This window comes from Periplaneta americana, chromosome 8 (genome assembly GCF_040183065.1).
Source record: "Periplaneta americana isolate PAMFEO1 chromosome 8, P.americana_PAMFEO1_priV1, whole genome shotgun sequence".
NCBI lineage: Eukaryota > Metazoa > Arthropoda > Insecta > Blattodea > Blattidae > Periplaneta > Periplaneta americana.
In genome coordinates, this window is record NC_091124.1 from 4681399 (window position 1) to 4707237 (window position 25839).

The following is a 25839-nucleotide window of genomic DNA, read 5'->3' on the forward strand; positions in this document are numbered from 1 at the left end:
ACGTAAAAATAAGTAATAGGCGAAAAGAGTGTTGAAGTTTTGAGGAGGAGGTTATATTGGAGAGAAGTGACGATACATACAGTAGCGTGCAAATTAATCCGAACAACGTAATTAATTATGCAAAAACACTCAAACGGGATAAAAAAAAAAGGATCTAAGACATACCTCAGTAATCTATGTGGCCTCCCTTGTTCCTAATAACAGCTGTGAGACGATGTGGCATGGATTCCACAAATTTCCCACAAATATTCATTTCTTCATCGCAAAACCATACACCAATGAGGGCAGAAATCATCTTCTCCTTTGTAGAACAATCCATTTTTTGCATTCTTCTTTTGCAAATTGACCACAAGTTCTCAATGGGGTTGATGTCGGGTGAGTTGCCTGGCCAGGGAGTACCTGAATATTCTTCTTGTTGAAGAATTCTGTAGTTTTTCGAGACGTATGGCATGGTGCCAGGTCTTGTTGGAACACACCTCTGCCATCCGGAAATGATTTTTGCAGCTGGGGTACGATTCTGGTTTCCAATAAGTGAATATATTTGTCAGAATTCATCATTCCCTTGATAGGTATTAATGCTCCAGGCCCTTCATGTGTAAAACAACCCCAAAACATTACTTTAGGGGGGTATTTGGGTGCTTGTTGGAGATGAGCTGCTGTTACTTTTTCGGATCCTTTCCGTACGTAAGAAACACGGTGGCCGTGGACCTCGAAATGAGACTCATCGGAAAAAAGTACATTCTTCCAGTCATTCACTGTCCAGTGTTGATGTAATTTTGCCCACATTAAGCGTTTTTTGCACATAACAGGGGTTAGCAGTTGCTTCTTAATAGGCTTACGAGCCCTTCGTCCAGCTTCCAAAAGCCTACGCCGCACTGTTGTGACGTGAATATTCGCCCCAGTGGTAGCCATTAACTCGCGGGTTAAGTCGACAGCAGTTAGTCTAGGATTTAATTTACTTTTCCTGACAATTAAACGATCATCTGCAAGTGAAGTCTTCCTTTTCCGGCCACAGTTTCCTTTTTTCTGGGGTGTGATGGATCCAGTCTCCTGTATCGTTTTATGATCGAATTAACAGTAGCCAAACCGATGTACATTCTACAGCAATTTGCCTCTGTGTCATAGAAGAATGCTCTGCTAATGTTATAATTTTAGACCGTTTTCGTGGAGTTGTATCCATTTGTGAAGACGACAGAATGTACACAGGATTGCAGTATTAAGTCTTCAACACAACTGAAATGCTTATAAGTACAAAACGACAGGCAAAATGTCACATATTATAAAAAAAAATAATGGCAGACCTTCAACAATGGAATTACACGTACTACAGATGTCAATTAAAGCGGTATGAGCAGCTGTGAGGCTAACAATGACAGAAAATGTAAAAATATGTCGTGTTCGGATTAATTTGAACGCTACTGTATAATGAAGCAAATGCTGTGGCAATGTCGAAAGACAGGTTTCAGTTCATTTTCTAAAATCTGCATTTTTATGAATTGTTCAAGAATTAAAACAGAAAATCAATATCCCGAATTTAAAAGAAAACCTACAAATTAAACCAAACCCTTTAACTCTATTAAATATAGAATGTAATCTAAATTTAACAGAAGAAATACTGAACTCAGAAGTAAACATTGAAATACTGAAACAATTGTCTTTAGAGACAATTAATATTAGGTACCCTCCACAAAACTGGCTTCATTTATACACCGACGGATCCTTGATCTCCAGAGAACAAGGTGCTGGTGCAGGTGTTACGTGCTGTCTCTTCTCACTTTATAGATCTCTTGGATATGGAACAACAAGTTTTGATGAAGAAATCATTGCAATAAGTGAAAGTCTCAGGAATCTTCTATGCCACATCAATAAATTTAGGAATTCAGTTATATTGTCAGACTCCAAAGCAGCTATTCTATCAATAGTCTCTAAACACACACCTTCATCTCAAACAGCAGAAATAACTAAAATGCTCTCTCAATTAATATCACTCAATAAAAGAATTGTATTCCAATGGATACCATCCCATTGTGGAATCCTGGGAAACGAGAATGCGGATGCTTTAGCAAAGAAGGGCAGCACTGCTACTTACAGACCTGTTACTAAATCTACGTATTACTCTGTGAAGAGATTTATTAAATCTACATACTTAGACTTCAACAAACAAAATTTGATAACACAATCTCAAGGGAAAAAATGGAACTCTCTGCATCAAAATCCACAGTTAATTCCCGATTTACCACGCAAATCGTCTGTAGCTGCATTTAGATTGGCAACAGGCCATGATTGTTTGGCCAAACACCTGCATAGAATTGGAATATATCAGTCCCCTAACTGCCCATTGTGCAACTCAAACCAAGAAATGGATTCGGAACACCTCAAAATCTGTGCTTCAGTGGCTGGCCATGATAATATCTTTGAAAAATATTGGAGTGCAAGAGGTCAAATGACTTTATTGTCAAACGCCTGGCATTAGAAAACAACAACAACATTGTTATGACAATGACAATTTGGAAAGAAAATAAGACCTCTTCCAAAAATACTAAATGAAAAACAATAGAAACTTATGTCTGTTCAATACCTCCCTCCAGAACGTCACCAGTCCTCCACTTGTAAACAGATCTTGCTATGCGAATCAGGCTTTCAGGTATATCTCCCTGTGAAGCAGATTTGAATAATTTCAAAGGAAAAATTGTTCTGGAGCCGGGTATCGATCCCGGGACCTTTGGCTTAGCGCACCAATGCTCTGCCGACTAGCTACCCAGCAACTACACCCGACACTGTCTCAACTTTTCCCTTCATATCCACACACCTCAGTGGGCTGACAAGAAGCCAGAAACCCAATTTTGAGTGCACACGAAATCTGTGTGGCATTTGTAGGCTGCATTATAGTGATATGTCTGTATTTGAGATGAAATTTCGCCCGTAGCATAATTTTCAAACGTAGATAGCATTTCATGCAGGGAAAATCCACTAAAATTGAAATAGCGAAACAATTTCAAAATATATGGGGATATGCCTACTGTCCTTTCAAAAGGACACATAAGTTTTCGTTATTGTCATGTCGCAATGAATAGATATTTCGAACGCATCGTGGTTGCACGTTATATTTATGTTTATTAGGAGTCATTTGATCTACAACAATTTGTAAATTAATTCCGAACTGTAAAAATATTAACATTTTTATCTGATTTGCGTCTCGGATGCCATAGCTGAAATAAAGGAACAATTCTCACGTCCACATCTCAAACTCAACGATGACCAGAACTCTCATTACCAGTCTTACCACACCTAGCAAGTCTCTAATTAAGACCAGTAATAGTGACACCTGTGAAAAATCAAATGCGTTAACTGTAGGGTGGGTAATTTGAAACATCGACAACTGTCCTTTTAATAGGACAGTAGGCATATCTGGGTTAAAATATTTCTGATGCCATCACCTCAATACTAACCAAAAGGAAAGAGAGAAAACAAAAGACCGACGAAAAGATGAATTGACCTGTGATGTCGCAAGTGACAGCTAAAAATAACAACGAAAGAAACAAGACTAAGACAATCACTAAGATTCCAAGTGAATTGCGTCTCTTGTGGACATTTGTGCAGACTCACCGGGTGGACTATCTATCCCTTGAGCTGATAGCAGAAGGAGCCGCCGCAAGCTGTGTGGCAACACAGGTCGCTGCTGCACTGACTGTCCCTGGAGCATTCCTTGGTGCAGGGCCCGATCGCTCTCTTGATGGGCGGGCACTCCGCTCGGATGTGAGCGCATATCACGGCGACGCAGACTACCACTGCCAGCACCTTTAGCATCTCCAGGGGAACCTGCAAACAGCGCAAACAGCCAGGGCTGATCACCACTGAACTAGCAGTGCTCGCTCCAAGTGTGTGTCCAGTTTCTCTGTTCTCTCGTTTTTTTATATCTTCACCTCCATGGACGGCCTTGTTGAAACATGACTTACACGAGAGGCCGAATTTCCGCAAATTTCGGAGCTTCGCTTCATGCCTAACAGCGCGACCGTTTCCTTACAAGCGACTATGTTGCAACATCCGCGGCAGATCCGTTACTTAGCACCCTTCAGTAGTAATATAAATCATGGCTCTGAAATATTACGATTCGTATCCACCTCAGTATAGTCAGTTTCTGTCAGATGCGTTTCCAATTCACTGCGGGCTAAAGCAAGGAGATGCACTATCACCTTTACTTTTTAACTTTGCTCTAGAGTATGTCATTAGGAAAGTCCAGGATAACAGAGAGGGTTTGGAATTGAACGGGTTACATCAGCTGCTTGTCTATGGCAGAGGCGTATACTGGTTAAAGGGTTTGGGCTACCACTGACCCTATTATTACACAAAATATATCTAACAATTACTTTAATTTTAATTACTATGGTAAAACTAATAATACAAAATTATTACATTATGTTATATTATAAACTTTTTCTTTTGTAGTTTCCTTGGGCTACCGCCGGTAGCCCGGGTATCCGCAAAATACGCCCCTGGCACTCTATGCGGATGACGTGAATATGTTAGGAGAAAATCCACAAACGATTAGGGAAAACACTGGAATTTTACTGGAAGCAAGTAAAGAGATAGGTTAGGAAGTAAATCCCGAAAAGACAAAGTATATGATTATGTCTCGTGACCAGAATATTGTACGAAATGGAACTATTAAAAATGGAGATTTATCTTTCGAAGAGGTGCAAAAATTCAAATATCTTGGAGCAACAGTAACAAATATAAATGATACTCGGGAGGAAATTAAACGCAGAATAAATATAGGAAATGTCTATTATTATTCGGTTGAGAAGCTTTTATCATCCAGTCTGCTGTCGAAAAATCTGAAAGTTAGAATTTATAAAACAGTTATATTACCGGTTGTTCTTTACGGTTGTGAAACTTGGACTCTCACTTTGAGAGAGGAACAGAGGTTAAAGGTGTTTGAGAATAAGGTACTTAGGAAAATATTTGGGGTTAAGAGGGATGAAGTTACAGTAGAATGGAGAAAGTTACACAACACAAATCTGCACGCATTGTATTCTTCACCTGACATAATTAGGAACATTAAATCCAGACGTTTGAGATGGGCAGGGCATGTAGCACGTATGGACGAATCCAGAAATGCATATAGAGTGTTAGTTGGGAGGCCGGAGGGAAAAAGACCTTTAGGGAGGCCGAGACGTAGATGGGAAGATAATATTAAAATGGATTTGAGGGAGGTGGGATATGATGATAGAGAATGGATTGATCTTGCTCAGGATAGGGACCGATGGCGGGCTTATGTGAGGGCGGCAATGAACCTCCGGGTTCCTTAAAAGCCAGTAAGTAAGTAACTAAGTATCCATCTCACCTACCAGCTTCACTGAAACCTTAATAGTTCCCCCCCCCCATTCCTGGATATGCCTACACTCTTTTAACCCTTGACCTTATCAAAAGTTTTTTCAAAATCTATAAATGTTATTAATATTGGTATATCATATTCTCAGTGTTTTTCAGCTATTTGGTGGATGGTAAATATGCAGCCTGCACACGATCTACCTTTTCGAAAACCATTCTGGGATTCTGCAATTATATTGTCAGCTATTCTATTGAGTCTGTGTTTTATTACCGATGCATATATTTTATAACAAGTATTTAGAATAAGCCTGTTAGTTTTTTTCTGTTTCACTATAAGAGGAGTGACGAGTGAAATTTTCGTCATTTTCAGTCAAAAATCGCATTTTCATTTTCTTGTAAAAATGAATCAGCAATCTCTTATCTATATGTTAGCAAGTTTCAATGCTCCTGACTGCACGAAACTGCCGCACTATATAAAAAAGAACTAAGAAGCCCAACTGTTAGGTCGTTGTTGTAGGCAGGGTTGGCCAAACCGCTGCTCCCTTTTTTGTAAGCTCGAAAGCATAAAAATTACGCAATATATAAATGGCTGCACCTTTGAATTTCAATTCCATGCAAATTTTACAAGCTATTTTGTCACACTTTTTTCAGCACATTTCGTCATGTAATGTAATGTGTAATGACTCTTACAATTTTGATGATAGGAACCTGAGATTTTTACAGCATGTTCTATACACTGTAGTTAACAAAATAGTACAAGAGTTTTGTGATTAACTGAATACTTTTTGAAATAAAAAATTAAACATTTATAGTGGCAATGGAAAAATGTCTATTTTTAGGTATGCAGTGGTTATAAAAGTCCTCCCTTTTGTAGTAAATATATAGGAAAACTAATACTTACTTACTTACTGGCTTTTAAGGAACCCGGAGGTTCATTTGCGCCCTCACATAAGCCCGCCACTGGTTACTATCCTGAGCAAGATTAATCCAGTCTCTACCATCACATCCCACCTCCCTCAAATCCATTTTAATATTATCTTCCTATCTACGTCTCGGCCTCCCCAAAGGTCTTTTTCCCTCCGGCCTCCCAATTAACATTCTATATGCATTTCTGTATTCGCCCATACGTGCTACATGCCCTGCCCATCTCAAACGTCTGGATTTAATGCTCCTAATTATGTCAGGTGAAGAATACAATGCGTGCAGTTCTGTGTTGTGTAACTTTCTCCATTCTCCTGTAACTTCATCCCTCATAGCCACAAATATTTTCCTAAGAACCTTATTCTCAAACACCCTTAACCTATGTTCCTCTCTCAAAGTGAGAGTCCAAGTTTCACAACCATACAGAACAACCGGTAATATAGCTGTTTTATAAATTCTAACTTTCAGATTTTTCGACAGCAGACTGGATGATAAAAGCTTCTCAACCGAATAATAACAGGCATTCCCCATATTTATTCTGCGTTTAATTTCCTCCCGAGTATCATTTATATTTGTTACTGTTGCTCCAAGATATTTGAATTTTTGCACCTCTTCAAAGGATAAATCTCCAATTTTTATAGTTCCATTTCGTACAATATTCTGGTCACGAGACATAATCATATACTTTGTCTTTTCGGGATTTACTTCCAACCCTATCGCTTTACTTGGTTCAAGTAGAATTTCCGCAGGAAAACTAATACGTGATGTTTTTATAAATATGCCACTGGTCTTGCAAAAAAATTTCAAACATTTATTAAAAAATTGGGCGACACATTTCATTTTTAAATATGCAAATTTTTCAAAATATTTTTGTTAACAACTCAGAAAGTAATTCACTCACACAAATAAAACTTCACCACTTCATTATCTATCACACCGTAATTATGTGTACAAAAATGAAGGATATAGCTTCAAAAATGTAGAAAATAGAAATTTCAGCCTTCACCTTCCTTAAGTCCCAGTAATATTTGTGTCTTTGTTTTATGATCCTGCCATGTGTTTTCGCTGTCTGCTTCATGAATTGCATTCCTGCTGCAGTGATATGGGATTCATGTTCTTTTTGTCCCCCCCCCTCCCATATAACAGTGTGCGTAAGTATTGCCAAAGTGTTATATATCAACAGTAATCTCACTAGAGGTTTTGATTTATCTAGAGAAAATCGAAACTCGAGTGGGATTTAATTGACTATTGCACGATTAGAAGAAACTATATAAAAATTAGAAGTAACAAAGTACTCCAATACAATAAAATATTAATTGATTTACGAAAATACAAAACTGTCTTCAAATGTATTATTGTACCATCTCAACGCTAGATGGCAGTAGTGTTTTATGATTATGTTTTCTTGTTACCAGTTGTGCCAACTATGGAATCATCATTGAACTCTGTGGACTGTTACTGGTCAAGAAGGCTCTGTTGATTCAGTTTCATTTTTATTAAACCAGTTGCATTCCACTTCAATCATCCGGATCCCAGTAATCAACGTCACTTGACAGATGATTTTCAATAAATCTTAGTACCTATTAAACAATCTCTAATGCGTGACTATCCATAATATCATATAGCAGAAGCTATAACATAACCTAAATAATATAAACAAGTGTTAGAAAAGTTTTAATTAGGGATGATGGAATAAACAAGAAACGTTTTAATTAACGATGATGAAATAAAAAATAAACATGAATAATTTTAAAAGAAACAATTATTGAAAGTACAACTTTCAAATTTGAATGCTTTAGTGGTTGGTGGTTCAGTTGATGTTATATTAGACGTGTGCGTAAAAGAAGTGAACTCGTTGATGTCCATGGTGTATCCCTCAACTTATTCAGGATTTCCGAATGGTGCTCTTCATATATAACCAGTGGTCTTTATTAATTATTGTTCTTGAATGCCAATGCGAGTCATATTTGAAAGTACTGTGCATCGACTGGAGTGGTTTGTAATTTTCTGTTTTTTGACGTCTAGACCAGTGCAGTTTGAAATGTTGGCAAACAAAGAAACAAATGCTAGGGACGCGATAAAATTGTGCGATTAGCATCCATAATTGGTTGAAAGACGTCCTTTCGTACCGTTTTATTGGTCAAAAGTAGTGTGACGTAGTAAAAGTGTAATAGTCAACAGTAATCTCACTAGACGTTTTGATTTATCTAGAGAAAATCAAAACTCGAGTGGGATTTAATTGACTATTACACGATTAGAAGAAAGTATATAAAGATTAGAAGTAACGAAGTACTCCAATACAATAAAATATTAATTGCCTTACGAAAATACAACTGTCTTCAAATGTATTATTGTACCATCTCAACATTACAAATATTACGCTAGATGCATGCTAAATGGCAGTAGTGTCTTTATACAGACACTGTAATGATTACTAGCAATGCCTTCTCGTCGAGAAGTTCTCAATCTATACACGATGGCAATGTTACTAGTCAAGAAGGCTTTGTTGATTCAGTTTCATTTTTATTAAAACCACTACAGTTGCATTCCACTTCAATTATCCGGATCCCAGTAATCAACGTCACTTGACAGATGATTTTCAATAAATCTTAATATTAAACAATCTCTGATACGTGACTATCCATAATATCATATAGCAGAAGCTATAACATAACCTAACTAATATACACAAGTGTTAGAAAAGTTTTAATTAACGATGATGACATAAAAAATAAACATGAATAATTTTAAAAGGAATAATTATTGAATGTACAATTTTCAAATTTGAATGTGGTTGGTGGTTCAATTGATGTTATATTGGACGTGTGCGTAATAGAAGTGGAACTCATTGATTTAGGCCTACATGGTGTATTCAACTTATTCAGAATTTCCGAATGAATAATTTTAAAAGGAATAATTATTGAATGTACAATTTTCAAATTTGAATGTGGTTGGTGGTTCAATTGATGTTATATTGGACGTGTGCGTAATAGAAGTGGAACTCTTTGATTTAGGCCTACATGGTGTATTCAACTTATTCAGAATTTCCGAATGAATAATTTTAAAAGGAATAATTATTGAATGTACAATTTTCAAATTTGAATGTGGTTGGTGGTTCAATTGATGTTATATTGGACGTGTGCGTAATAGAAGTGGAACTCGTTGATTTAGGCCTACATGGTGTATTCAACTTATTCAGAATTTCCGAATGAATAATTTTAAAAGGAATAATTATTGAATGTACAATTTTCAAATTTGAATGTGGTTGGTGGTTCAATTAATGTTATATTGGACGTGTGCGTAATAGAAGTGGAACTCTTTGATTTAGGCCTACATGGTGTATTCAACTTATTCAGAATTTCCGAATGAATAATTTTAAAAGGAATAATTATTGAATGTACAATTTTCAAATTTGAATGTGGTTGGTGGTTCAATTGATGTTATATTGGACGTGTGCGTAATAGAAGTGGAACTCGTTGATTTAGGCCTACATGGTGTATTCAACTTATTCAGAATTTCCGAATGAATAATTTTAAAAGGAATAATTATTGAATGTACAATTTTCAAATTTGAATGTGGTTGGTGGTTCAATTGATGTTATATTGGACGTGTGCGTAATAGAAGTGGAACTCTTTGATTTAGGCCTACATGGTGTATTCAACTTATTCAGGATTTCCGAATGGTGCCCTTCATTTATTTGTAAATCGGATTTCAGAAGATGCATAGGTATGATCAGTGATTTTTATTAATTCTTGTTCTTGAATGCCAATGCGAGTCATATTTGAAACTGCTGTGCATCGACTGGAGTGGTTTGTAATTTTATATATATTTTTGACGTCCAGACTAGCGCAGTTTCAAATGTTGGCAAACAAAGAAACAAATGCTAGGGACGCGATAAAATTAAACAAATGCTAGGGACGCGATAAAATTGTGCGATAAACAGCCATGATTGGTTGAAATACGTCCTTTCTTACAGTTTTATTGGTCAAAAGTAGTATGACGTAGTAAGAGTGTAATAATCAAAGTAATAGACTTTAAAAAATCCCGTATCGGTAATGCGCAACAAAGTCGTGCGTAATTGCCCTCGTCCCCAGGTTCGACGCCCGAATATGACCACGAATTCTACTCTACCTCTCGTGGACTGAATTCGTGACTCTGGCGAAATGAACTAATTTACTGGGGTACCCGAGACGGAAGCGGTCCCACTTTTCTTACTGGCTTCCAGTTTCTTTTTTTTTCCGTCAGACACCTCCGCGGTCTTATGACACACCCTGCAGATGTTCCCATCACCAAGCTGCCTGGTATACAGAGTCTATTCTCAACGTAAGGAAATTTGATCAACTGGAAAGCGATTCTGTCTACGAAACGACGACCTTGGTTTGGAGGAAATCGGCGCCCAGCGTGACTCACCGCTCAGGGGGCTCCGTCGCAGCTGGTGGAGCAGTGCAGGCGGTCCGCGCACACCTGGCTGCAGATGCTGAACTCGGCGTCGTGCACAAGCGGGCAGGTGAACGCCGCGGCGTACATCACGGCCACGGTGAGCACGAACACCACGATGGTGAGCAGGCAGCTGAGCCTGGCCATCTCCGCCAGGATGTGGTACAGCTCCACGCCTAGGCAGGCAACAGGATTGACACCACTCATAGGCCAAGAGATCATGGGTTAGGGTGGCCAGTTCCTTTCCCCCTCCATTACATAAATCGCTAACTGGTGACATACGAGTATTACTAGGGGGCGGATGTTGATGAAAAGCCATCTTATTTTTCACATTAGGACGATGCCTATTATAACATAGATTAGGGTAAAGTTGCCTAATTCCGTGATACGTTCACTGAATTGCACGGGATTGGGTATCTTGCTATGAAGTTCACCCATGTCTCAAAAGTAGGCGAAAGATGTAGGCTACTCTTTCGAGAAAGATGTCTGGCGCTATGGTTGACCGGCAAAGCTTTGACTGACATTCAATTTTTAAAAAGTATCACGGGATTAGGGGTATCACGGAAAGAGGCAGCTTTACCCTATGTTAATATCAACGTGAAGGATTTAGCGAAGAACTATTTTCAGAACATGGGAGGAGTGATCTATACAGTAAGATCTATATTCCGATTTTAAGAGATCTAACAATTGCAGCACTCAAAGGCTCAATAGCTATTTTCGGGCATCATACATTTGGACCATGACTAATTCGCATTCTCCTTGACGTTACTTCGTTTAATATCATGTGTTTCAATATAATTCAAATTGTTATTTATCACTCTAACAACAATGTATCACTAAGCCTCAAGGCATTTACTCTATTGTATCATGGTACTCTTTGTCGATGGCAAGCTGTAGTGGTTACAGGAAGAAATTAAATTAATAAAAATTAATTAGGAGAAAGAAGAATAAAGTGTATAAGATTTGCTGATGATACGGCGTTGTTAGCAGAAGAGGAGATGATACTAAGGGATATGCTACTGGAGCTAAATGACAGCTGTGAGCAGTATGGGATGAAGATAAATGCCAACAAGACGAAGACCATGGTCATAGGAAGAAAAATAAAGAAGGAAAACTTGTGAATTCTAAATGAGGCAGTAGAGCAAGTGGACAGCTTCAAATACTTGGGGTGTACTATAAGCAGTAACATGAGCTGCTGCCAGGAAGTCAAAAGGAGGATAGCAATGGCAAAGGAAGCTTTTAATAGAAAAAGGAGCATCTTTTGTGGACCTCTGGAAAAAAAACTAAGGAAGAGACTAGTGAGGTGCTTGTTTTTTTGAGTGGGTTATTTTACGACGCTTTATCAACATATTAGGTTATTTAGCGTCTGAATGAAATGCCGGTGAAATGAGTCCGGGGTCCAGCACCGAAAGTTACCCAGCATTTGCTCATATGGGGTTGAGGGAAACCCCAGGAAAAAACCTCAACTGGGAAAATCCGGGAAAAAACTTCAACCAGCTAACTTGCTCCGACCGGGAATCGAACCCGGGCCACCTGGTTTCGCGGTAAGATGCGCTGTTACTCCACAGGTGTGGTGTGAAGTGCTTTATATGGAGTGTAGCATTGTATGGGGCAGAAACATGGACATTACGACGAAGTGAAGAGAAGCAACTAGAAGCATTTGAAATGTAGATTTGGAAAAGGATGGAGCGTGTGAAATGGACAGACAGAATAAAAAACGAAGATGTTTTGGAAAGGGTGAGTGAAGAAAGAATTATGCTGAAACTGATCAGAAAGAGGAAAAGGAATTGACTGGGTCACTAGCTGAGAAGAAACTGCCTTTTGAAGGATGCACTAGAAAGAATGGGGGGGGGGGAGAAGTTAATTAGTTAGTTGGTTAGTGGAGTTTAAAAAGGGCGCGTCAGTTACTATGGCTATTTGCGCCCTTATCTAAAATCTTTCACTAAACACAAACATAATACAATAACCAAAATGCTTAAAAGAACTAAAAAGCGTTGTCACGGTTAAAACGAGGCAAACAGAATGGGAGAAGAGTTTGGGGCAGAAGAAGGTACCAGATGATAGATGACATTAAAATATATGAATCATATGATGAGACAAAGACGAAGCAAGCAATTAAAAATATATTAAGCAATAATCTGTATCACATAACAATTGTAAATATTATTATTATTTTTATTATTTAATAATATTTTGACTATGATAGCACCAAGATAGACACATTGTTAAATAACCTAATAATTGCATAGTTTACAATGCTATAATGGAAGCCTACCTGGTATCTACATAGTTGAAAAAGTTAAAAGAACATAAATATTCTCGAATATGTATAAGAAAAATTCTCAAATTCTATTCTAGGGCGCTGAAAACACGAAATTTCAAACCGCATGACAACTTCCATTGATCGTTCACGTTCCGGAATCTTGGCGCAATTGCATCTGCAGAATATTTTTTTTTCTCGAAAAAAACTAACCTGACCACTTACGTGACTCACGTCCTTTCTTATTCAATACATAATCTTCTCAAAACAAGTGTTATCAAGTCATCTTACACTAATCAGAATACAAATAATACCTATTCTTTTAACCCGATCCATCGCTGAATTCTGCTCTGGAAAGCTTCCGTTCCGAACAACAATTTATTATTACAACTAGTTCACATATTGCACACATGACGTCGCTAATATCGCTCACTAATCTTTGAGGAAGTCGATGAGCTACACTCGTAGGCTGCGCACGCGCGCGCACCTACATGCTTTTCGCATGTATGCAATGCCTTCGTCATAACACTTTAGCACTGAAACCGCGAAATGGACTGCTCAAAATAAAATCCAATAAAATAAAAAGTATAAGGCCAGGTTAATCTAGCGTCGTAAGGAAAAACATCCTAATGTTGTTCCACCATAACCTCCTTCGTAATCAGGAATTTAAAATAGAGTACCTGCTGAAATTATATCAGAAAAGCAGAATAAGGAAGAGAATATGCAGCAATTAATAATAATAATAATAATAATAATAATTATAATAATAATAATAATAATAATATATTATGTAATTATATATTTTTATTTTTATTACTATTACCGTAATATTATTATTATTATTACAATATCTAGAGTTAAAACGTTAAAAGTGTTACAATTAAAAAAAAAAGGTAATGTACGGTACCTTTGTCACAGATGGGCTTGGTTTCAACACCAGTGTGGTGTCATCTTCAGCGTCTTTCGAATTAGTGCTGTCAATAGACTTGTATAGGCCTTCAAGATTCTGACGGGTGCTCCAGAGTTACATGCAGAGACAAGCCAGTGACGTTGATTCTACCTTACAAGCAGGCCATTAAACAATTAAATAAATAAATTTCTAAATTATAGACATCAGCTCAAAGAATTTGAGTGACCACAAGGGTCCTGAATACACTAAACATGTACGATATAATGTGATGGGATATATTAAAGAAAAAAGAAAGTTAATTGGTGAAGGCAAATGTAAGTGGATTAATTGAAATAGAGATGATGGTGTAATATTTGAAGAGAATCCTTGATAATATTTATAAGAATAGACATTACATAATCAAAAGGAATTTGAAGTTCCTTAAAATAATTCCATGTGAATTTTGTAATAGAACCTCTACTGCCAAACAGCAAACCAATGACAGACCATTGTATAAGTGAAGATGAATTTAATTATATTTGTAATACCGGTATCTTGCACTAATTGAACAAACTTTATTTATAAACAATACTCGATAGGGATGTACTTATTCATGAGTTAAGGAGGCCCGAAAGATGACTGCAAGGGAGAAGCTGAACAAAGATGAAAAAGAGAAATGAAACTTTTATACTTTCAGTCGGAATTTTAAGGACTTGCTTAATAGCTTTAAGTGTTCTTTCCTATAATTTGAGTATCTGCGTCGATCCCCAAGTAAAAATGCCATAAGATAATTATGTTTCCTAACCAACTGATATAGGCTACACCTGCAGCTGAAATCACAATAGTGACATGAAATGAATCCTTTCAAGTAGTTTCAAGAGAGCGAAATTAAATAGCAACTCAGGATTGAAAAATTCAATTTACTTTACAAGAAATCACACTGTGTACAAGTTAACAAACCATCTTTATTCGCTCACAGACAATAGTCTATAATACAAAATATTTCTACAATGTTTCATATGTACATACATAAATTCACTCATTTATTCACTCATATATTCATCCAGCCATTCACTCACTCACACTCGTGACCCCACATCTGCAATCTTACAAGTATCAGACACTTTATTACGATTCTTATCTAGAAAGTAAGTACTGTTTGATTATTTATTCCATTTTTATAAAATTCTACATGTCCCAATCTGCTTCCCAACATAATAGCCACCATGTTACTCTCTGTTCTCTGTCATTGCTCTCCTGTGACAGGCAAGAGTCAGGAACAGATGAAAGTCGCTCACTCCAAAGACTCTCATCAGCCAAGGCTTCTAAAGTTATCATAGGTTGCATTATTATCGAGCTTGTTGGCGAGGGATCGACGGGGAAAGGAGAGCGATTCTGACGTCACAAGATAGCTGAGCGCGCCAAAGCTAAAATGCTTCAAAGCAGTATCTCGTGTTTTTTCTTGTTTATGTTGTTTTGAATGCATTATGCCAGGTCAAAGGTGTGCTGTTGCGGTATGCAACAATTCTAACGATAAAAATAAAGAGTTGTCTTTCATTGCCATTCCTAAAGATTTAGAAATTAGAAAAAAGTGGGTAATTGCGTGCAAAAGACAGGATAAATTCAATCCTGATGCAAGCAGATTATGCTCTGATCATTTTAAAGATGACGATTTTGTTCCTGATTTTCGAGCAGTTTTAATGAAAATAAAGCCGAAACGACTGACAATGTTAAAGCCTATAGATAAGTTTAAATAAATCACGTAGGTCTATATAAGTAGCATCTGTTAATACCAGCTTTGTATAATTAGATTAGGTTCATCTATGTTAACCTACAAATTATTTTCTTTCTTTTGTAATCATGCTACTTATATAAAAAATACTAACTACTAATACTAACAGTTGCACACCAAAGGGGTGGAGGCTTAACGACTGATACCTGTGATGTTTTTTCACTATAATTCTCATTATATTGATTTTATATTAACGATTTATGACATTTTGTCATTATGGCATAATCAGTGGGTTAATCATAATAGCCTCCAGTGACAGTTCACTGTTGAGTTATAATGATTTTTGTAAATGAACGTGTTGTTGACATTTCATTACCGGTACATGCCCCTTTTTCCAAACTTTAGAATGAGGTACAGTATTAAAATCAATCAATGTTAGATTTTTTATAAACATCCATTTAAAACAAAAACACCACCATCTTGGCCCTCTTTAAATTTTAGTACATTATTCTATTTTTTGAAGTTTTAACCATGCCATCACCAGCATGGCTAAGTTCTTTCAATAATACTGAAAAATTCTACAATGAGTTTCATGGCAAGAACACGATTAAAAAGGGGCGGAATATTATAAAAAGAATCGAAGAATATGTGGCAATGTTCGTACATAACGTTCCACGTGAAATTTTATTGTTGATTGTATGGTCAAAACTAGGTTCTTTGTACGACTCAAGTATGTGAACACAAGACTGGAAACTAGCAAACGAAAACGGACGTCAGACACTGAGAGCAGACGAATTGTTTAGAAATACAGAAAAATAATGCAGTGACAAGTGTAAGTACAGCTTTTATATACACGGTATAAACAATTTCAACGTATTTATTTTATTCCATGATACGTACACACTTGGTTTATATTCCTTGTAATGTTTTTATTTGAGGCGATTATGTTTATAATGCACGCTTATCATTGAAAATAAAGGACCAATCATCATGGACTCTTCACCCGTCATCAGCCAACTAGCTATTCGATTGGCTATTGAAAAACGAGATAACCTATTGAGAGTATGAAGCCTTGCTCATCAGCTACTTCTGATATTCCGTAGCTCAACTGTTTTTCTTTCACTAACTGTGTAAACACCATTTCTCACCATTCCTTGTTTGAACCAGCACTGTACACATGAAGGATACTATCAAATGGTACTTACTTTCCCAATGTCCCTCTTACAATGAGGAGCAATATCTTGGTTTCTCCCTAGGAGCTGCATTGCATTGCACGCCGTCACACTCAATATATAAATAAGTTTAACAGTTGGTGCATGGTCAGCGCACCGCCACCCCATTAATAGTGACCATCGGTCTCATTGTCCCCCTGCTGATGGGGGTTGGTTCGTAATGGTGGTGTCTGTGTGACGTTTCTTCGTACGGTGCATCATACATGTTGTCTTCGTGGATGTTCTCGTAGATGTTGGTGTGGTTTGGCATGCCGTACCCATTTCCGTCATTCAGTGTTGCGTACGACATCACGGCAGCGTTCTGGTCTTCCTTGCGAACAGCTCCCTCCACATTCTCTGTGTTCTTCACGGGGGTAGCTTTGCGCCTGAAATGTAATTAATAATTTCACTGGTATCAGTTTGTGTGTAGTAATGTCACAAGAGGTCTGAGATATATCTGGGAAATCTCAGACCTCGAGTGGCATTTATTAGGACTATTTCGTGAATAAAATAAAAATGTAAATAATATATCCCTAAAATTCGATCACAAAGTGTATATTAACGAATAATTAACCTATTCAGACATTGTGAAGTTGAAATACTCGTAGATGAATATCGATTACTGCAATAAAGAAATTGGATGTTATTATTCAGCCAATTGCGAAATACAGGTTTAACAATGTTAATTACATGTACTGCGCTTTTCTCTTATTATTATAACATAAATACATTTTCATTATCTGCTGAAATCATAATTTAATTTAACAGTAACAGTGGGGACAGCTATATACCAATGCTTATGTATTCACAGCGAGACATGCTGCTACACAGTGAAGCCATCTCTGTATAGATAGGCCTAATTAAAACACGAATTTTATTACGCCATACGGAAGGCAGTTTGATCAAAGACCTTATTATTACTATGGAAGGTTTTTGGGTTTGATATGCGATGATGTTACATAAATTTGAACATCTGACTTTCTATTAATTGTTTAATTTCATTCACAAAATACACATTTTATGGACTACAATTATAGGTTAAGTTACCTGTGGGAGCAGGACCAATGTCAGCTGTGTCTTATTTCGACCATACTCACAATCAGTGCTACACGAAAGCATTTTTTATAGCTTGACAAACGCACTCTCGCTGTAGCGTGTAACGGAACTAAAGCTGCATCTACACAGTTCAATATTCCAGTCGCGTATGCGTGCAATCTGGGAAGAATATTGAAAGAATCAAGTTTAAAAGGTACGTTTAATTAAGATGCATGAAGATTTTGTGTCTACATGGTGCGCCGTTTTGAACATCGCCTTCACTGCGTAAATACATTAATTAATATTAATTATCAATCTTGCATTCATTGCTTTAAAGTTGAAAGAAAAGTTTAACCGTGTAGTTGCATCTTAATGTATTCATGATCATCAATTCACAGAGAAACAGTTGGCGATACCAACTAAACAAAAGAACGACCATGCGATAAATTGATAGCGATAAATCTAGCTGCAAAAATTATTGCAAAGTCTGACTGCGATTGGTTCGAATTCAAAATTTCATTACACTTCATTGGTCGAAAATGGAATGACGTCATATAAACGAAATAGTCACCAAAAAAATGTTAAAAGTTATTTCTTCAGAAAATGTGTAACTAGATCATTTCCCATTGCTGATGAAGAAATGGTTCCACAATATTTCAAAGTTCCTCAAATGTAGGAACAGACGGTAATAAATCAGTTGATCTATTGGCCAAAAAAAGAAACAAAAAAATAATCTGGCCAAAACCGATGCCAACAAAGGCATTCAGAAAGTTTGTTCACAGAAAAATGATAAAACAGACTTAGTAAGTAAATCAAGGAAAAGTATGGGAGAACATAGGCTACAGTAACAAGCCAAGAAAGAAGCAGTAGCCAACTTTAGATTAACAACTCAACGTCTGAATAGGGCTGGAATACTTCCAACAAACGATTGTCCTATTTGTGAAGCCGGTATTATGGATTTGGACCACTTTCTAGTGTGCTCAAGTTTGGACGCAGATTCCCAAAGACAGAGCAATACTTACAAACTGTATTGGGATGCCAGAAATTGTATGATCTAATTCTGTAATTTTTATTTCCAAATCATTTTTGTAATTGAATAGCTAAGCAGAAAAACATTCCAAGCGCCAAATTTAAAATGTTACAGGAACATTTGATGCTTAGTGTTGTAACAATCTCTTGGATTCTACTGCCTATATTCAAGGTTGTAATCCCATTTTCAACCAACAGAGATCGTTATAGCAAAATACAGGGTATATGAAACGTATTTCCCTTAAACATTGCTTGCAACGTTTTTCTGCTCAGGTATTCAATTTTCTTCGTAATTGTAATTTTTGAATATGTAACCGCCATGAAATTGCTAACATTTTGTTTTAGATTTTGTATTTTGTATTCTGTTCTGTACTTTCTTAGGGATTCTTTTATTATAGGATATCGCTTAATTTTCGTAAAGTTTGACAAACGATTCTGACGTCACAACATGGCCGACGTAAACCAGCACGACGAGTAAATAAAACTCACTGAGATATCACCTCAACTAACCCACTAACCTTCTCACATACATTGACCTCATGTCACTGAGATATCACCTCAACTAACCCACTAACCTTCTCACATACATCGACCTCATGTCACTGAGATATCACCTCAACTAACCCACTAACCTTCTCACATACATCGACCTCATGTCACTGAGATATCACCTCAACTAACCCACTAACCTTCTCACATACATCGACCTCATGTCACTGAGATATCACCTCAACTAACCCACTAACCTTCTCACATACATCGACCTCGTGTCACTGAGATATCACCTCAACTAACCCACTAACCTTCTCACATACATCGACCTCATGTCACTGAGATATCACCTCAACTAACCCACTAACCTTCTCACATACATCGACCTCATGTCACTGAGATATCACCTCAACTAACCCATTAACCTTCTCACATACATCGACCTCATGTCACTGAGATATCACCTCAACTAACCCACTAACCTTCTCACATACATCGACCTCATGTCACTGAGATATCGCCTCAACTAACCCACTAACCTTCTCACATACATCGACCTCATGTCACTGAGATATCACCTCAACTAACCCACTAACCTTCTCACATACATCGACCTCATGTCACTGAGATATCACCTCAACTAACCCACTAACCTTCTCACATACATCGACCTCATGTCACTGAGATATCACCTCAACTAACCCACTAACCTTCTCACATACATCGACCTCGTGTCACTGAGATATCACCTCAACTAACCCACTAACCTTCTCACATACATCGACCTCATGTCACTGAGATATCGCCTCAACTAACCCACTAACCTTCTCACATACATCGACCTCATGTCACTGAGATATCACCTCAACTAACCCATTAACCTTCTCACATACATCGACCTCGTATCACTGAGATATCACCTCAACTAACCCACTAACCTTCTCACATACATCGACCTCATGTCACTGAGATATCACCTCAACTAACCCACTAACCTTCTCACATACATCGACCTCATGTCACTGAGATATCGCCTCAACTAACCCACTAACCTTCTCACATACATCGACCTCATGTCACTGAGATATCGCCTCAACTAACCCACTAACCTTCTCACATACATCGACCTCATGTCACTGAGATATCGCCTCAACTAACCCACTAACCTTCTCACATACATCGACCTCATGTCACTGAGATATCGCCTCAACTAACCCACTAACCTTTCACATACATCGACCTCATGTCACTGAGATATCGCCTCAACTAACCCACTGACCTTCTCACATACATCGACCTCATGTCACCGAGATATCGCCTCAACTAACCCACTGACCTTCTCACATACATCGACCTCATGTCACTGAGATATCGCCTCAACTAACCCACTAACCTTCTCACATATATCGACCTCATGTCACTGAGATATCGCCTCAACTAACCCACTAACCTTCTCACATACATCGACCTCATGTCACTGAGATATCACCTCAACTAACCCACTAACCTTCTCACATACATCGACCTCATGTCACTGAGATATCGCCTCAACTAACCCACTAACCTTCTCACATACATCGACCTCATGTCACTGAGATATCACCTCAACTAACCCACTAACCTTCTCACATACATCGACCTCATGTCACTGAGATATCACCTCAACTAACCCACTAACCTTCTCACATACATCGACCTCGTGTCACTGAGATATCACCTCAACTAACCCACTAACCTTCTCACATACATCGACCTCATGTCACTGAGATATCACCTCAACTAACCCACTAACCTTCTCACATACATCGACCTCATGTCACTGAGATATCACCTCAACTAACCCACTAACCTTCTCACATACATCGACCTCATGTCACTGAGATATCACCTCAACTAACCCACTAACCTTCTCACATACATCGACCTCATGTCACTGAGATATCGCCTCAACTAACCCACTAACCTTCTCACATACATCGACCTCATGTCACTGAGATATCACCTCAACTAACCCACTAACCTTCTCACATACATCGACCTCGTGTCACTGAGATATCACCTCAACTAACCCACTAACCTTCTCACATACATCGACCTCGTGTCACTGAGATATCACCTCAACTAACCCACTAACCTTCTCACATACATCGACCTCGTGTCACTGAGATATCACCTCAACTAACCCACTAACCTTCTCACATACATCGACCTCATGTCACTGAGATATCGCCTCAACTAACCCACTAACCTTCTCACATACATCGACCTCATGTCACTGAGATATCACCTCAACTAACCCATTAACCTTCTCACATACATCGACCTCGTATCACTGAGATATCACCTCAACTAACCCACTAACCTTCTCACATACATCGACCTCATGCCACTGAGATATCACCTCAACTAACCCATTAACCTTCTCACATACATCGACCTCGTATCACTGAGATATCACCTCAACTAACCCACTAACCTTCTCACATACATCGACCTCATGCCACTGAGATATCACCTCAACTAACCCACTAACCTTCTCACATACATCGACCTCATGTCACTGAGATATCGCCTCAACTAACCCACTAACCTTCTCACATACATCGACCTCATGTCACTGAGATATCGCCTCAACTAACCCACTAACCTTCTCACATACATCGACCTCATGTCACTGAGATATCGCCTCAACTAACCCACTAACCTTCTCACATACATCGACCTCATGTCACTGAGATATCGCCTCAACTAACCCACTAACCTTCTCACATACATCGACCTCATGTCACTGAGATATCATCTCAACTAACCCACTAACCTTCTCACATACATCGACCTCATGTCACTGAGATATCGCCTCAACTAACCCACTGACCTTCTCACATACATCGACCTCATGTCACTGAGATATCGCCTCAACTAACCCACTAACCTTCTCACATACATCGACCTCATGTCACTGAGATATCGCCTCAACTAACCCACTAACCTTCTCACATACATCGACCTCATGTCACTGAGATATCGCCTCAACTAACCCACTAACCTTCTCACATACATCGACCTCATGTCACTGAGATATCGCCTCAACTAACCCACTGACCTTCTCACATACATCGACCTCATGTCACTGAGATATCACCTCAACTAACCCACTAACCTTCTCACATACATCGACCTCATGTCACTGAGATATCGCCTCAACTAACCCACTAACCTTCTCACATACTTCGACCTCATGTCACTGAGATATCACCTCAACTAACCCACTAACCTTCTCACATACATCGACCTCATGTCACTGAGATATCGCCTCAACTAACCCACTAACCTTCTCACATACATCGACCTCATGTCATTGAGATATCGCCTCAACTAACCCACTGACCTTCTCACATACATCGACCTCATGTCACTGAGATATCACCTCAACTAACCCACTAACCTTCTCACATACATCGACCTCATGTCACTGAGATATCACCTCAACTAACCCACTAACCTTCTCACATACATCGACCTCATGTCACTGAGATATTACTTCAACTAACCCACTAACCTTCTCACAAACGTCGACCACATGACATCACCCCATTCTCCAATCTAGCCAACATATATTCTCATAAACACACTACTGATATCCAATAGTCATATAGATCCCTTTCTTATTTAATATGTAATGAGATTCCAGACATGTAAATGCTAATAAAAGCCATAAGTTACATAACAACATGTCAAAGTTATAGCTACCTTCGTCTTCATGTGAACAAAAGATTAGAGAAGAGGAGGGTTTCTTGCTCATTAAAATCAATTTGATTGACACAAGTCATCTGTAACGCCCCTAACTAACAATAGAAACCTGCTCACCCTTTCTTTTCTTCGGAAGATGTATGATAAGACTTTCTTGTGTTAAATTTTAACTTACCTTGTTTACATGTTTCGACCTATTTATGGGTCATCTTCAGAACTGGTCGTTATTGGTCTTGGCGCCTCTTGTTTCCTGTGAGGGTGCGTTCGTAGTGTAGAGTCAAAGAGTATATGTGTTTTGAAATTGAGTTGTGTGTTGAGAATATCGTTGGGATGTGTTTTCGTGTGTCTGTATATTTCATATTGTTCTAGTATTCTCAACACACTACTCAATTTCAAAACACACACACTCTTTGACTCTACACTACGAACGCACCCTCACAGGAAACAAGAGCGCCAAGACCAACAACGACCAATTCTGAAGATGACCGAAAATAGGTCGAAACATGTTAACAAGGTACGTTGAAATTTAACACAAGAAAGTCTTATCATACATATTCCGAAGTGATACAGTGTTAAAAGTTGTGTAATCAAGACGTACTTTCTTTTCTGTTCTCCTGAAGACAAAAGTAGAACGAATCTTCAACATTGTGAAATAATTTTTTCCACAGCAATGGAAAAAGTTTAAGCTACACGTCTCGTCTTTAATTCACCATTCGGTTTACCGCCTCAATTAAAAAAGTTAACTATGTCGATTTATTTTTTCATTATACGTAGTATTGTGATGTCACAAAGAATAGCTTTCGAAGACTTTTAGGGAAAGACATGTTTTCAACTCCCTTGTAATCAGTTTTTCCTCTCATCTGTGTACAGCGATTTATGCAAAACTACCAGTACTGTTTTTATTTAGTACCGTATCTACTGTTTGAGAAATGAATACGTTTACCACATGATCTGTACTGGAGAAGCTACGACCAAGATAAAAATTTAATAACACAGTCTGGGTTTATTCAAGAAGTAAAAATTTTACAAAACAGTTATATAGTAGACTTACTCCATCTATTCCAGGAAAATTGTTAACACCACGACCTCCACTTGAAGACTCTGATATACAATATAGTCTTCAACTTTTGGAAAATAAAGAAAAGAACACAACTACAGAAATAATTGTTGTTGTTGATTTCTAATGCCAGGCGTTTGACAATAAAATCATTTGGCCTCTTGCACTCCAATATTTTTCAAAGATATTATCATGGCCAGCCACTGAAGCACAGATTGTTCCGAATCCATTTCTTGGTTTGAGTTGCACAATGGGCAGTTAAGGGACTGATATATTCCAATTCTATGCAGGTGTTTGGCCAAACAATCATGGCCTGTTGCCAACCTAAATGCAGCTACAGACGATTTTCTGGTAAATCAGGAATTAACTGTGGATTATGATGCCGAGAGTTCCATTTTTTCCCTTGAGATTGTGTTATCAAATTTTGTTTGTTGAAGTCTAAGTATGTAGATTTAATAAATCTTTTCACAGAGTAATACGTAGATTTAGTAACAGGTCTGTAAGTAGCAGTGCTGCCCTTCTTTGCTAAAGCATTCGCATTCTCGTTTCCCCGGATTCCACAATGGGATGGTATCCATTGGAATACAATTCTTTTATTGAGTGTTATTAATTGAAAGAGCATTTTAGTTATTTCTGCTGTTTGAGATGAAGGTGTGTGTTTAGAGACTGTTGATAGAATAGCTGCTTTGGAGTCTGATAATATAACTGCATTCTTAAATTTATTGATGTGGCATAGAAGATTCCTGAGACTTTCACTTATTGCAATGATTTCTCTATCAAAACTTATTGTTCCATATCCAAGAGATCTATAAAGTGAGAAGAGACAGCACGTAACACCTGTACCGGCACCTTGTTCTCTGGAGATCAAGGATCCGTCGGTGTATAAATGAAGCCAGTTTTGTGGAGGGTACCTAATATTAATTGTCTCTAAAGACAATTGTTTCATTATTTCACTGTTTACTTCTGATTTCAGTATTTCTTCTGTTAAATTTAGATTATATTCTATATTTAAGAGAGTTGAAGGGTTTGGTTTAATTTGTAAGTTTTCTTTTAAATTCGGGATATTGATTTTCTGTTTTAATTCTTGAACAATGGATATGAAACTTTTTTGAGTTTTCAATTTACAGAGAGGACTGTATAAATGCCAATTGTTTCCTGGTAATCTGATAAGTTTTTCATATTGAATCAGTGCTTTTTCTTCTATTGTCATTTTGATAATTATTAGATAGCATTAGAAACCATCCTGAATACGGCTCTAAGTGCCAGTATGGTTTAATAGCATTATGAGTACTCAGCAACAGTAATAAAAGTAATAATACTTACTTACTTACTGGCATTTAAGGAACCCGGAGGTTCATTGCCGCCCTCACATAAGCCCGCCATTGGTCCCTATCCTGTGCAAGATTAATCCAGTCTCTACCATCATATCCCGCCTCCCTCAAATCCATTTTAATATTATCTTCCCACCTACGTCTCGGCATCCCCAAAGGTCTTTTTCCCTCCGGCCTCCCAACTAACACTGTATATGCATTTCTGGAACCGCCCATACGTGCTACATGTCCTGCCCATCTCAAACGTCTGGATTTTATGTTCCTAATTATGTCAAGTGAAGTATACAATGCGTGCAGCTCTGCGTTGTGTAACTTTCTCCATTCTCTAATAATAATAATAATAATAATAATAATAATAATAATA

The 25839-nt window shown here is 37.9% G+C and overlaps 1 protein-coding gene across 1 annotated transcript in view; it reads right to left on the minus strand.

Moving 5' to 3' along the window:
- Positions 1-16688: 16688 nt before the first annotated feature.
- Positions 16689-25839, minus strand: part of fw (CUB and Sushi multiple domains furrowed) — a 242425-nt gene continuing 233274 nt past the window's right edge. Inside the window, exon 20 of the mRNA XM_069832281.1 lies at positions 16689-17167. Within this exon, the coding sequence (XP_069688382.1) occupies positions 16891-17167 (277 nt within the window). The 3' untranslated portion in view covers positions 16689-16890. The remainder of the gene's footprint in view (positions 17168-25839) is intronic.